This window comes from Acanthaster planci, linkage group LG02, assembly GCF_054643075.1.
Source record: "Acanthaster planci isolate LZ-2023a linkage group LG02, COTS_SCS, whole genome shotgun sequence".
NCBI classification, from domain to species: domain Eukaryota; kingdom Metazoa; phylum Echinodermata; class Asteroidea; order Valvatida; family Acanthasteridae; genus Acanthaster; species Acanthaster planci.
The window spans coordinates 4,666,054-4,681,340 of record NC_141778.1 but is presented as its reverse complement, the minus strand read 5'-3'; the positions used below and the strand labels follow the sequence as shown (position 1 = coordinate 4,681,340).

Genomic DNA, 15,287 nt, shown 5'->3' with positions numbered 1-15,287 from the left:
TGCATGCCTGCAATAGAGGTAGATGGCTTTATTTTCCACAACGAAAGGACAAAAATATTGAATTTTACATCATTTTTATTTAGATATGGTTAGGCCTAGCTTAATTTTTTATTAAATAACTTATTTCCTGAACAAAAGATTTCAAGCATGACATGAGCAGTAACTGTGTAACCATTTAATTTGCATTGATACAGTGCATTATAACTTCCCCAAATAGGTTCCGTTTTATGGTATTCTACAGTCCGAGTTTATAGGCCAAAAATTGTTTTTTTAACAAGCTTTGAAAAGAAGTCGCCAATGTAAAAACAAGATTTATGTACGGTACCATATTATAACGCAGATACACACATCCTATCTGATGAATAAGTCTTTACAGTTGTCGTTGTCAAAACATTTCGGGTGAGAAAAGTTAAGCGTTCGTATTTAAACATACACAACGATGTTGTTGTGGGTACACCATGGAAGCATTCTATTTTAGGAAGACTTGTTTGTTGTTAGAAGGGCCGGTGACGAGAGCCACGAAAAAAAAAACAAGCCCGTAATTGCCCTCAGAACTAACACCTCTTCCTGGAAAAACAACAACAGACTGCTTCCATAGTGTACCACGAACAACCCCAAAAGGGTTAGAGATTACAAAGGGGAACCCCGAGTAACTTTGGGCTCTTTTTTCTTTAATGTTGAATTTTGCTGAACCCTTATCCTCTTGAATGACCTCTAGACAAAAGGCCTTGTTTTGATACATTTACAAAATACATTTACAATAGTCTTTAATTTGTGTACAATATACCTTACGCCCATGACGCTGGAAATAAATTTTCACTAATCTCTTGGTTTGTGCTTATAGTAGTTTCTGGTTTTGTTTTGTAGCAAATGTACATTTACTTATACAATAATTAAACAAGGATTTTGTAATTGCATCGCAAAGATCCAGCCCAGTTGCCTGTCTCATGCAGCAAAACTAGAGACGTATGGTCATCATTGCATCTACTTTTAAGACTGATATTCTCGTGCAGGCTTACGAAGCTCGCTTGCCCGCTAAATATCAACCTCAAGTTTGATGGAGGTGCTTGAGTCAGACGGCTTAAACCTTAAATAAACGTAGATCCGTGGTCACAACTTATTTTTTCACCTTTACGCACAACAGTAGATTTTTTTTGCATGAAACCATTCAGTTGGATATGACTGTTGTGAAGTCCTGTACCCTTGCTGTGTTACAATGTGACGTGTCAGTAACAACCTGCTAACTGCATATGACGCTATGGCGAAATTCAATACCTACAGTTCGAGAGACAACCATTTTGTAAATCGCTGGTCAATTATTTTCCCTGGTAATTGTTATTCAAAATACACCGGGGAACCATCGACTAGTGGTTGACACAGATCTTCCCTCTTGCTAAGGGGAAGGTTCTAAAATTGTTCCGGTTGACCTGCAATTTGCTGATTAATGTCTTTCCTTGTTACCTTAATGGCCTAATTATTAAACCCTAATGTCGGTGTGGGGACATTTGAAAGAGCTGATCCCACATCACATGCAAGACAGACATCGATATACTGTGGTTCGCAGACTTTATATCGAGTGATTCTCACTGAAAACATCGAGTGAACAACATGGAGGCTATGTTCAGGCTGCATTTTGCACACACTGTCTGCCATCAAGTTCCAATAGCCCTGCATATTGCTGAGTTGGTCAGATGGGCAAGGTGCTGTTAACAAACCTCCTCAAGCAGTCCTCATTTCAACAGTTGAGTAAATCTCTGTGCTGTTGGGTGGGGGATATTGCATCTGCTGTATGTCGCATCCGCCGGGCACCGCGTGCTGGATGAGTCCCATGAAGGCGGCCGAGAGGAGTACGGTGGCCGGGAGGGTGATGATCCAGGCGCTGACGATGCCCGTGAATAGCTTCAGATCCATAGCTTTCCGGGCCCGGAGGAAACCCACAAAGGCCACTGAGCCCACCAAGCAATGCGTGGTGCTGACCGGTATGCTGAGGTTGGAGGCGATCAAGACGGTCATTGCTGCACCCAGGTTGATTGCAAAGCCGCTGTATGCATGACAACAAAGACAAGAAATGAACGCTGGAATTCACAGATATTGTGCACTTCCTGGATATGGAAATGAATAGACCACCCCACTTAAGTGCACCTTTTTAAACATTTGATAAGTGGAGACAAATATTTTTTCGATGATACAATTGTGGGGCACACTACAGATGAAGTTTTTTGTTTGAAGAAGGGGGAAAAATAAGGTTTACTGAAGACGGTTAGGCAGACTACGTTGACTGCTGCATAGCGACCCCAATGCAGGTTATATTGGTCACAGAAGCAGCGTGGCACATTGAAGCTTCTGTCACTCTTCTGTGCCAAAGCTCATGACTATGCAAACTCTTCATTAAAATAAAGACCAAACGGCCCTCAGAACCCTTAAGAGTCATTCACATAAATACCAGACATATGTGTCTACGGTCAATTTTTTTTTACATAACTGCGGTGCAAGTAAACAGTAAACGGTGCAAATAGACTTTTCAAATCCATACGTAGCCCGTTACCATGGAAACAGTCTATTTTGTGTTTTGGCATTTTAGGCCGACTGAGGGCTCTTAAAAAACCCTGGTTTTTAGTTTATATTCAAAAATCCACCTAGCCAAAATGCAACAATATCTCACAAATCCACTGAAAGTATCATCCTTCTTGAGACAAAACAATTATCACTTTAAGTGTCACTCTTATGCTCTTTTAACAGCTTGCGTTGAAGTTTGTTTTTAGAATTTGCAAAATTGAAATTTTTTCCCTATATTTGCCCTCAAAACGTCAGCTTGCAGGGGTCTCAGAATATTTTCCGTTCGGTTGTGATTAAGGCCAACATTGTTCTTTTTATATGTGGTGAGAAAATCTTGGGTATTTGTATGCTGTTGGGACAGTATTGCCTCAAATATGGTCTTTTTTCCACAAAATAGAAATTTACATTTTGAGGTTTTCCCCTAAGTTTGAGTCAATATTACTGAAAGAAAGGTACGCTTTTGTGATTTTGGCATTGTTTTCATTTCTGTGGAGTAATAAATGCATGGTATTACATCTCGTATCGCACCGAGCCCTATATAGCCCATGATTTGTCCTATTGAGTTCTAAGGTTGTCTTTACAATGACTTTTGCATTGGTACATGAGTGACTCCTGTTGCAAAAGTACACTTTACAACTTGCCCCATGTACCATAGCCTTCTCACAGTCTCTTTGTCACCTGCCTGCCACCCATTGTCAATATTGTTATCCTCCAGTAGAGAGCATACAAACCAATTTGCAGAAATCTGTTGAGAAAAAGTCTCTTAGTGGTCAAAAATCATCTTGGCTTCCAAAGTGAGCCCCAAGGGCAAAAATTGGGTAAAAAGTGTTAATTTTGCAAGTTTTAAAAACATACTTCAATGCAAACTGTTCAAAGAGCTTAAGGGTGACACTTACAGCGATCGTTTTTTGTTTCAGGCAGAGGCAAGGATGATACTTTAAGTAGATTTGTGAAATAGTGTTGCATTTTGGTTAGGTGGACTTTTAAATACAAGCTAAAAACCAGTTTCTTCAGAGCCCTAAGTCGGCCTAAAAAACGAGCTGTTTCCATGGTAACAGACTACGTATGGATTTGAAAAGTCTCTTTTGTTTAGTCCTTTCATCCCACAAAGTATGAAAAAAAATAATGTTTTAACGGTGGACACATCTTGTATTTACGTGAAATTACTCTTAAAACAGAAGTAAGGTTACAATTCAAGGAGGCAGAAACACTTACGTCGATGGAGTTATAGGGGTTAGATCACTACCAATGGTTTTGATCACCCTCCTTCCCAGTAAGGCAAGACCGACTGCAATGCCCACACCGCCGTACACGAGGATCCATGCTGGCGACGGCTTGTCTACACTGATTCTGCCTTCTTGGTAGATAAGGTATAGTCCAATAAGAGGGCCAATGGCATTGCTGCATCAACGTCAGGGAAAAATAAAGTGGTACTATTACGTCACACATTCTGCCACCATATCACAAGTGCAGCGAGTCACAAGTTGAAAGCCAGCGTGTACCATGTGAGAATTCCTCGTCTGTATTAAGTCCATGCAAACATCACACTGCTGAATAGATTCTGCACTCATTCTGTTGTCCAATGTAAACCTGTCATTTTGTAATGCAATTTGAGCAACGTAGTCAAGTCAAAAATTCTTATGACATCCCGCATGGACAATTGAAATACTCGCATCCAGAATTAGTACTAGAAAAGCTACCTACAATTACAAGAAAATACAAATACAGTTAAATCTATTAAAAATTCCTTAAACTGTGTGTAAAAATAAATATAAATTATCTAAACACCTAAAACATTTATATCTAACCCCAGTACATTATACAATCAACACTGTATCGTAGAGTTATGGTGTTTTATTTACACGAGGGACGGAGGGAGGAAGATGGGTGTCTATTTGTCGCAGCAAAGGGTATCAGCATATGCCCTGGCCCTGGGATAAGTTGTTCAACAAGCCCGTGCTGAAGTGGGTGGTTTTGTCATCCATTATCATCGCAAGCCTGCTGATCAACAGATCTCCATATGCTGTGTCCACTGATGGCCACGAATCCCCAAGAATCCTTTCTGTGGTTTAACACTCTGACTGTGGGGCTGTTGCAGGAACGAGCGTTTCAGGGGAAAGCTACTAAGTTTTGGAGCGATCGTTGGATTTGTGCTATCGCTGTGTTGGCGACTGTCGTGTCGTGCATCAACCATTTGCTTAACAATCGATAAGCAGATCGCGGAAACATTTGACTTCAAATGATTGCAAGCTACTTGGTAGCGCAGCGCAGTGGAATGATTGGACAGATCCCTCGATTGCTTCCACATATGCAGCAAGGTATGAGACGGAGAGAACCCCCCCTGCTTTGTGTTGGTCATTGTCTCGCAGGAATCTGGGGAATTCCTTTCAGACGTCTTGGGGGGGGGATGTGTTAAGTAACAATAGCCTGGAATGTGTATAGGGATTGGACATGTTGGGGGTGGGGGTACCCCTCGGTCTCATTTCTTGCTGGGTATATGCTTCCATCACGATAAAACAGACTCCTGCTAGTGTATAAAAACCGAAGACAGAGCCGACAAGCCACAAGTTAGGACGCTAAACTAGCCAAAAGGCCAATTTCTCAATGCATCCTGTGTATGTTCTTGTGAATGGGCCACGCGTGCACGCTTACCAGTATTTTACGTCACTTGCACAACTGCAAGCTGTCTGTTTTGCTATGTGGTCCCTGCAGTCTATGAGACGTGCGACTTACCTGACGTCGTTACCACCGTGCGAGAAGGCGGCAAAGCACGCCGACAGGCCCTGCAGCGGCCCGCAGATGGTTGTCACGGCCACGGTGTCCTTGACTGACAGCCAGTCCTTGGAATTCTTGTTCACACTGAAAATGCCCTTGTCTTCCTCTTCGTCATCTGCTGTGGATGTAACCTTCGACACCCTCGACATCCTGGATTCCGCCCGTCCACCTCGGATCTCGCTGTCGTGTGGAATATCTGAGAAGAAACGGAGTAACATACATTACATTGAAAAAACTTTTCCAATTGGCTTTTGGTTTCAGCTGAACACTGAATTCGGAACTGTACGATGCAAGTCAAGTCAACATCGCGTCCCGTGTGGCATTCACTGCGCACGACCAATTCTTTAAGTCTTTGTGCGTGGAAAGGAACACGCCTTACGCGTATTTATAATTAAGAGGTGAATCCTCACTTGTCTATTCCCAATCACGTGGCAGCCGCTGTTTTCGCTATTTACCAGGTTTTTAAGGCTCGTTCAAAAAATGCTAACAAATTTGCGATTTCTTAATTTGACGCATTTGAGGAAGTTGAACTGTCTCGAGATGAAAAAGAGAGACGACTCCGTGTATATTGGAAATGTTCAACCTACGTGTATTATGAGTCATAATGGACTCCATTGTGACATGAAAGTGCATTGTCCATGATCCACGTGGCACTGCACAACATGAAGGCAGAGAAAGAATTACTCGCATCCCTTACCGTCGTCAGATGTGGCGGAGTTGCAGTGTCTGCGATTTGTCTCGCCTCCTGCCTCGTTGCCACTGCTGTCTAAGTCGTCACTGTCCCGCTTATTAGTGTTCCCATTTTCGTCGTCTGTCGTCATACACTTGTTACCGTAAGCCTGTGTCTCTGAAACTGTACAATTTCCAAACATTTTGCCTTGCCATCAGTTGATCAGAATGTCTAGATGAGAGCAAAGTCATGGAATCAATCTTTTTATTGTTCATTATTCCGACGGTTTCCAAAGGCAAGCTACGGTAGGGTTGCATACTGGCTTTCCACGAACACTTGAAATTCAAAGCATTTTGTGAATAGCTTTATGAATTCTGATTTAATATTCTTCACCAGCTAATCACCATGTTTGGCCACAATGGGGCAAAGAATTGGTTGGAACTATTGTATGAGACTTAAATTCAATCCATGGGCTTCAGAAAGTATTTCAAGGTAGAGACTTCCAATATCAGACTAAATGCGATACAGTCAAGTTCCCGAGTCCTGTTAAGAGAGTTATAGTTATGCTATTCTATGTTATAGAGAATAATTATGCATTTGCGTTGAAAAATGAGCTCCTTGTTTTTTTGGGCAGTATGGTGTTAATTTGCTTAAAATTTCAAACGGTATTTCAAAGGTAAGCCTATTTCTTTAAGCATTTTTTTTCACTTATAAGCCAACCTTCTAACTCGAAGTCTTGTCTTATCTTCTTGATTGTCTGGTCTCCTCCCATTTCTGCTTGTTCGTGCTGCTGGCGCAACTCAGCACCTATGGGGGAAAATGAAGTGGAATTTACACAAATCATATTTTCAACTATGTTTGAGATGCATCACATGGAAGCCATTGACAATAAATGGAGCAAGGCTCGAAGCTTGAGTGAAAAGGTTTTTAGTTTCATGAGAGAGTTGATTGCCAAATACCATAAACAACAGCATAATTTTTCCTTCTTACAAAGTACCTTTTTTCGCTTGCGATTATGATGCATAAAGTACATAAGGATGATGACTGTCACATTATATTTCTGTTTTGGCTTTTAGTACTCGTGGCACAGAGATCTTTAGGTTTCCTTTTCATCGAAAAAGCGTCAATCGAAAGCCACAATTGCGAGAAACATTGACTCTACTTTCTTGCACTTTTTTCCAAGTGGAGTATAAAAATGGACATTCTGGATAATTCCATCTGTTTTCGTGGAAAAAGTTTTCCTTTACATAAGAAAACCTACCTTTAGCCTTTCTCCTCGTATACGGCACCAAAAACGCCAATGTTATCAATGCACATAAGAGACCCCCGCCCAGTGCAATTAGAACGACCAACCACACACCAAGGACAGTGGCTTCTACCACTGTAAGCGAATCAGAGTAAACACATTTTCTTGTTAGCAGCATGGAAGTTATTATCACGCTGCTTCGAGTATAACGTGGTTCTTGTTTCGAACCCATTTGGACAATACACTGTTTTCTGACTTCAGTGCACCAAGTGGTACAAAAACAATAATTTGTCCGGTTCACCAGGATCCACAAAAAGTGACACCATGCGTCTTCAATGCTCATCAGCCCTGACTTCACGCTCAGGCTTCGTGGACCCAATCCGACTACCCACCTTTTGAAGTATATTGCCTTTGTACGCAGTATGCTGGTAAAACATTACAATCGCTTACGTTGCAGCTTCGGCTGCATTTTGTTAAGTTTTTGGCATAAACCAAGGAATAAACGGAGTGCGGTCAAGCTGGCTTGCGGAGTGTAGTGGGTAACGAAAACGATTAGGATCGAGGATTTTTCTTTTTCTGTTTTTAATTTTGTTTCCTGTTGGAAAAGATCCATTTTGAAAGGTCGTTTAATGTGTAGCTTTGACGTTGTTTTATTCAAGGGAAAAACGATCACTTCAGCGTGTTATCTACTTAAGCCTAAATGAAATGGGTGTCACACATATAACATATCGCCTGTCGATTCAAAGGCTGAGTGGGTAGTCTGATCGGGTGGTTTGGTTTAATAGATAGAGGACACTGCTCCCTTCCTACTTCCACTCTAAGCTTACCTTCCTTGACTCCCAGTAAAATGGACAGGATATTGACGAAAAATACCAGGAAGTACCAGAATGGAACAGCTCTTAAACCCGACTTCAGTTGATCATGCTATGAACACAACAACGGGAAAGTTTTAACGAAACTGTCAACATAAACCTACTTAATTTACTGAACAGTGGTTAGCTCACTGATCCGACGTGAGCACATCTCAGGAACAGAATAACACCCAGTGATTTTGAATTGGAAATTTCTAAAACTCTAAAATGGAGGTAGGTATACACTTACTCTGTCAAGCATCGTGAACTTCAAGACGTAGTAAATCGCAGATGACACGACGCCGGATATTACTGGGGATGCAACCCATGATATTGCTGGGAAACAAAACAGAACAAATAAAAAGAACGCCTACTCCATGTTTAGTAAATTCTAAATGCTTTTTCGATTGTTCTCTGCCTTTTTAAAATACTTCCATCAATAGTTTGATAACCTGTTGTTGGGAAAAGCCAATTTTTGCGTTTTAGCTGAACTAAACAAATGTTCTGTCAATTAAAAGGAATGATCAAATTTTACCGAGGTTAATCAAAAATGAGGTTAATGTTATTCATAAAAAGCCGCTGTATCACTTTAAACCGTTTTACAGCGAAGTAGAAAAACAGGGTTCGGAGAATAGTGCAAATTCTAAGAAACCTACCTATTTTGCCAATGACAAACCAGTCCACGCCTGTACCTAGAAATACCACAAGATGAAATCCCAAAGATGCTCCCACAATGCTGTGCGAGGCTGAGACTGGAAGTGACATCATGGTCGCAATGAGAAGCCAAACACAAGCAGCTAGAAACAACAGAAATAAATCTGTCATTACCAGCAAAACCCTAATATCGTCACCATCACCACAATCACTAACATCCCCACCAACGCCATTAACACCACCAGCACCATTTCACCATCACACCACCAACACTATCATCACCATCATCATCACCAACACCATTAACACCACCAACACCATTAACACCACCAACACCATTAACACCACCAACCCTTGATCACTAGCAGCATCACCACAATCACCAACATCATCAACAACGCATCACCACCAATTCCTGCCAAGCCATGCACTCACATGCAAGAGCCGACAGCTGTCCCACCATCAACAGCTCCTCGTGCCCTTCATATACTGAGGCATTGAAAAGTCCTCCCCGTATGGTTCCAGACACGTTTCCTCCAAGAAGGATCGATCCAAGTGTTTCGAAAATAGCCGCCAAAATAATTGCCTGCGAAAAAGGATCGGTGAATTTGGAATGTGTAAGTTTAGAAAGCCAAAAAAAGTCTGGATATTCACTAATGATTATTAGTCTATGTGGCTACACCCTGTGCGAGTATTGCACGGAGGTATCTTAATTTTTGGCATACCTAAAAAGCCGGTCAATACCGGCAACATAAACAGACAAAACAAAACAGAAAAACAAACAACTAAACAAACGAATGAAAACACCAGTCCGTGGTATTTGCTTTTAAAGGTTGTCTGGCATTGGCAGAATAATTAGGTGATTCACGCTCACACCAAAGTCAGAAAAATCTATAAATTACACCTATCAATTATTTCGAAACCTCTCACAACATTTTGGCCAACCTGTAACAAGGTGAAAACTTTGGCTCCAACGGCTGTTCCGAAGGAGTTGGCAGCGTCGTTGGCTCCAAGACCGAATGCCAGAATGAAGGCGATGATGAATCCAACGATGACAATCCACAGCAGACTCTCATCGTACGGGTCAAGAAATCGATCAACGTACGGCAGATCCATCTCTGGCTCCACTTTGTGATATCTGCCGAGAAAGCACGGAAGAGCCAGGGTGAGTGGTTGGTTGGCAGATGGAAACTCTTTCTGTCGTGATTGTGATTCGTTCTGATTGTGTGCTTTGAAATTCTTTATGGTTTGCGGTTTCATAGCAACTTCCATTTTTCCATTGTTGAAACCAAGCCGAAGCTCATTGCAGTCAAGTCTTTCTGGTGAAAAAATACGTTGTATTTTACACAATAAAGTACTTAATATCCGAGGTAAACATGGTAAGGTAATTTTTTAATATGATTTTTGTACGAGTTCGGCCTCGAACTAACGTTTTCCCGGCCAAATTGGACAATATAATTTATAAACAAAAAATTCAATTTAGCGTAGATTTTGAAAACGACTTAGAACCTGGTTTCGTTTTCGCAATAATAAGCATTCAACTTCGTTTTGCACCCTTCAAATAAATGAATGTGCATTACAGTGCATGTTTCATTATGTTGCAAGTACGTGACTGGGATGGCGGATTGACTTATTGGCTACCTTGCAATTACAACAAGTGTGCATGCATTCTTATTCGCTGAAAATCTGTCATTTACCGTGACCCTTGAGAAATGAGGTTTTATTTTCATTTGATGTAATCTAAAATCGCAAAATATATGTTCAGTTTGATTAGAATATAGGCCTACAAGGTCACGGTACACAAATCATGACACCACTTTGATAATAAATGTCATGTTACTCATGAATGGTTACAGTGTATTTGTTATCAAACTGTGAAAAAATGCGCCGGTGTTTATAGGTTTCCTGCAGTAGTTGGTGGTTTCCAATGACAGAATGAGTTGTTTATTTCATTATTAATAATGACAATTCAATCATTCAACCAATCAACTAAACACTTCTCAGAATGTAGATTCTGTTAGTACACAAACGAATCCCGATTCTCGACCAGGCATACCTTAACTTAAATAACACACAGGCGAAATCACCTGCACATTTTGCGAAATAGATTGAGTTCCAATTAAGATGAATACAGGACTGCAGAGTGAATTCGCGCAAAAAGAATTTCAATATACTAAGCCAGTGCAATACCTAGAAATTGCCTGCTGACCCTCTATGACCTTGAAACAATTTGTATTTGTTAAAATAGAAACAGGGATTTGAATGTTCGTTCTATTTTGCTCGAAAACGAAGGCTGCTATTATTAATTCATTTACATATTTTCCGAAATTGGCCGGGAAAGCCTATATTAGTGTGTCCTCCCATGCGTCGATTACAAGGCGCTTTTTGTATTAAAAAAGCGTCTAAAAGGCTTCCTATTTTCCATAAGGAACTCATTTCAATTAAGAGGAAGCTCTGTTTGCCTCTTGTGATTCTGAGCGTGCCTGAGAGGAGGAGATGGAACACCTGATATGGGCTTTGTAGGAGCCAATCGGTGAAGAACTGTTATTACAGGTTAATTAAGTAGAAGTGTCAAGATCCAAAGCAATTAAAGTACGAGTTGAGCAATGTTGCATGTGTGTTTGGCCATAGACCCTGCATTATGCATATGTAATGGTAGTAGCGAAAACGCGTTGGTGACGTGGTTCGACTGTGACGAAGTTGAACATCAAATTGACGGACACTTCTACCAGCTCTTTGCGATAATCCTGAACCTAAGCTGGTGATATAATTTCGTTAATATTATGATTATTAACTGGCCAGTTCCGGTTAAAGGTTTACTGATTTGTCGAGGTGGCGTGGTGTAAGCTGATGGGCAGTATAGATAAAACTTATTTCTCTGAGGAAAACTCCATCGGATTTTCTCCACAAGCGAATAGCAGAATGGGTCATTATTCGTAGCCCATTAAAGATTCACAGTAATCGAAATGGGACGAATGTTTAACAGTGTTTATGAGACAGTGATTAATCAAATAGGAAAGAGAGTTTTTAATGTATTTTGTGACGTGTAAATGCGAGCCGTCTTGGCATAATAACACAATGCTGGCCATGCAACATGAAGTCACAGGGAGAAAATGATGCCTTGAGGGAGGCGTGGTTACTACCGGTGATTTTTTTTCTGTTCTTTAAGACACACATTTATTTCAGCATTTGTATTTCTTTTGCGCTGCTTTGGGGTTCCAGCATTTTATAGTACAATGTTCCTAGAGCTGCGAACCACAGAGGCGGCCAACTATATGTGCTCTAGACTGATGAATACTTGCTTGTAATGCTTGGGGTTCGGAGTAAGGGAATGCAATTGAAGACTTAGGCGAAAAGACGGAGATTTCTTTTTTCTTTTGGCAAGAAAATTAATCGGCGACAGTAAAGTATACAAGGATGTGTATGTGTCGCTTGCGCCCTCACGACGAGTTGAGCACGAAATCAAGGTTTTGCGATCCGTGTAGCTCAGGAGAAATGGCACCTTGAAGTTTAGTCTGCAAAAAAGCTTGCAAAAATAAAAAAATAAAAGGCAGTGATGGGGAAGCTTACACCTAAGAAAGGAAGTAATGCTAATTTCTGATAAAAGTGATCTATTCTTCAGGTGCACTGGCGACATCGGGGCACATTATCTCAAATTAATTAAATTGTTGGATAATTCGAGTAAAACTGCACCAACCGTTTGACCGAAATTATTGGCAGTCGATATTTCCCCAACATTTTCCTGCTCTCAGAAATGGTTTGTCGGATGAGTAAAACTACTATTCAAATAGGCCTAGGTCATTGAAACTGCATTGTATGCTTCAGTGCATTGATAAACAATTAGTTCATTTTTGTTTTGAAGGATTCGCAAATTCGTTGTACTTTATTAGAAAATTTATATTATACGTCGCCACAAATATCTACCAAGTCTCTCCGTTTTCATTACGGGCTTGATAAAAAGACGTATGAAAAGGACGGACACTCCTGCCTGTTTACCAAGTGACGAATATTTGCAATTGGCGATGTGGAGTTTGTCGAATATGTATTCTTACATTCTCGAATTCAGTTTGTTTATTTCTGGGTTAAGAAGTGGTTATATATTTTCTAATTGGTTTTGATGATTCTTTGTATCAATGCATCTTTCCGTGCTGTGGTTATTAAAACAGTGAATGTGAACAACACCATGCTGTAAACGTTGATTCCGTAATTTACTGGAACCTATCAGACTTTGAGTTGAAGTATGCAACAAATACGGTATATATATAAAAGTGATCTTTTATTTTTACCACTTTTTTCGCTTGAAAATTAACAGTGCTGTTACCATTACTGGTGCTGTTTGAAAATTGAAGGATCGCCGTGAAGAAATAAAGACAGAATCTGTTAAGATGGAGGAATATAAAAAGTGGCAAGTAATGAAAATAAAGAAATGGAAATTGTAAAGAAAAAGAGAGAGCAGGGCGAAGATGGGGGCCCGATCTACAGGCCGAACAAATGGGCCTTATAAAAGGTGGTCAAATAAACATCAAACCCGGTGAGTAAGCACTAAATAAATTGAGGAATATTATCAATAAATTAATTAAACAAAACAAGAGAAATTTTGAACTTAAATGAAGCTCTCAACATCATGCCTACCACTACCGCTGGATTGATTACATCCCACAAGTTAAAAAGGTACTGTGTGGAACCGGCAAAAGCGTGACTTTTTCTGGTAAGCAAATCAAGCGTTGGCGCCCTATTGTGTCTTACCTTGAATTCGACCAGTACGACACGTAGACGTTTCTACGTGCTCCAAGTGGTAAGTGGTTCCACTAGGTTTGATGAGGGATACTGATTTCGCGGCTAATTTAGCGCTGATATTATTCGCGATGTATACTGTCCACGCATGCCGATCATGACGCACTTTGCACTGCGACCCAAGTTCGAGTTCATGTTCATTTTACCGGGCAGTGACGTTTGGCCCAGTTCTTCGGTTACAGATTAATCCAAATTCTGGCAATTTATTACGCGCCTCTGTTTGATCAGAACTAAACACGTATTGTGATACCTCGCGAGTCAAGGGTCGGGCACTGGAAAATCAAAATAAACTTGATCATCACCACATAGCATTTGGCAGTATGAAAAGGGGTGAAATTCAGGTCATTTTTTTCCGATAAAGGAACAAGTTAAATAAATATTCACCGTGAAGGGGGGGGGGGTTAGTCTGTGCCAACACTGGGTTGAAAACTAGCCAATCAAGTGCCCTTCTCAATACATGGGCCTAGTTTACCTCTTCCCTATCAATACATATTACTTGTTCATCTTAAAGAAGTTTTCTTGTACACCTCAGTGAAGGCCTCCAAAATCAGAACCAGAAAGGAAAATACTTATGGTACATAAAAATAGGAACATTGCAGAATGGGTTTCTAATGAGAGGTTGAACTGACTTTCAAAAGATGATAAGGAACAGGGTCTCCATTTTTGCGTCCCCCCCCCGTCGGACCCCCCATGGGGAGCCAGGACATGCCTAATGCCGGAAATATTTGAGAATAAAATTGTAAACTTTGAGTAACATCTTCACATACTTTAATTCAAAATTGAACAGAGCTGAAGGTGCGGGAGGTCTGGCTTCTCTTTTATTTCACAGTTACTAAAAGCAGTCTTCATAGATGTATTTAGATGATTCCTCTAGTGTACAATGCCCACCAGAACGAAGGAATATGATAATAATCCCCACATTCCATAGTTAATCAGAATGAAAATAATCATAGACCAATTGAAAAGCGATTTACTGAAGTTGAAAGGAGTAGTGAGTTCGCCACTCAGAAGTTCACCATCTGCGGGAAAACCAGTCTTTACAAAAAGATAAAGATTTTGCAGCATAATTTCGCCGAAGGAAAGTTTGTGTTCGACATTTATACGTGAAAACTAATTGTTTAGAGTAAAAATGTGTGTTAAAAGCTTTACAGATTTTATACAGATTGAGTTGTACAAAGCAGACATTAAAATCGTCATTTCGACAAATTACATATTGTTTTAACCTTACCAAACCTCAAATGCTTCAACATGTGAAAGATTGAGTATTGTTAGGGTCCCTTTTATGCTTTTTTCCCCATTATTGGCCAAAATTAGCCTAGGCCAAAATACCAATACCCCCCCCACTTTACCCGGGGCATGAAGGACAGAGATATTTTTATTTTATTGTAACCCAGACCTCATGAAGGTCTGAGGTTAGAGATTATTTTGTGTCCATTTTCTCTCTTTTCCTAATGCATACTCTGTGTGCACCATTTAAATTGCTCTCTATCCCTCTCTGCTGAAACTTCTAGCTAGACAATAAATGTTTATCTCTTTCCTGTCTGCCCAAGCTGTAACACCTTGGTCTTCCCTTCTTCTCCATCCCATAATTTTCCCCCTCCAGGATGCCCAGTCAGGGCGTTACCCCTTGTGGTGGTAACAAGACTGTCCAATGGGAGGGCAGACTGGTCGGGAGTGTAGCAGGAGGTTGTGGGCTACATGCACCCAAAATTGCTGGCCATGTGCCATTTTCACATCTTGT

At 40.6% G+C, this 15,287-nt stretch overlaps 1 protein-coding gene across 3 annotated transcripts; it reads right to left on the bottom strand.

Moving 5' to 3' along the window:
- LOC110975375 (sodium-dependent phosphate transporter 2-like) lies at positions 1-13,652 on the bottom strand. Of its 3 annotated transcripts, XM_087132923.1 has the most exons (13): positions 13,499-13,563; positions 13,074-13,129; positions 9,698-9,890; positions 9,188-9,338; positions 8,755-8,895; positions 8,349-8,434; positions 8,075-8,171; positions 7,263-7,382; positions 6,722-6,808; positions 6,029-6,184; positions 5,290-5,527; positions 3,772-3,957; positions 1-2,041 (listed from the first exon to the last, which is right to left on the bottom strand). In XM_087132923.1, the coding sequence occupies exons 3-13, from the start codon at positions 9,866-9,868 to the stop codon at positions 1,720-1,722; spliced, it is 1,755 nt and encodes a 584-aa protein (XP_086989049.1). In that variant the 5' UTR covers positions 9,869-9,890; positions 13,074-13,129; positions 13,499-13,563; the 3' UTR covers positions 1-1,719. The 3 variants fall into 3 exon arrangements, with proteins under 3 accessions (XP_086989049.1, XP_022083517.2, XP_086989050.1); XM_022227825.2 differs by lacking the exon at positions 13,074-13,129 and having other exon boundaries at positions 13,499-13,652; XM_087132924.1 differs by lacking the exons at positions 7,263-7,382; positions 13,074-13,129 and having other exon boundaries at positions 13,499-13,652.
- Between the last annotated feature and the right edge of the window lie 1,635 nt (positions 13,653-15,287).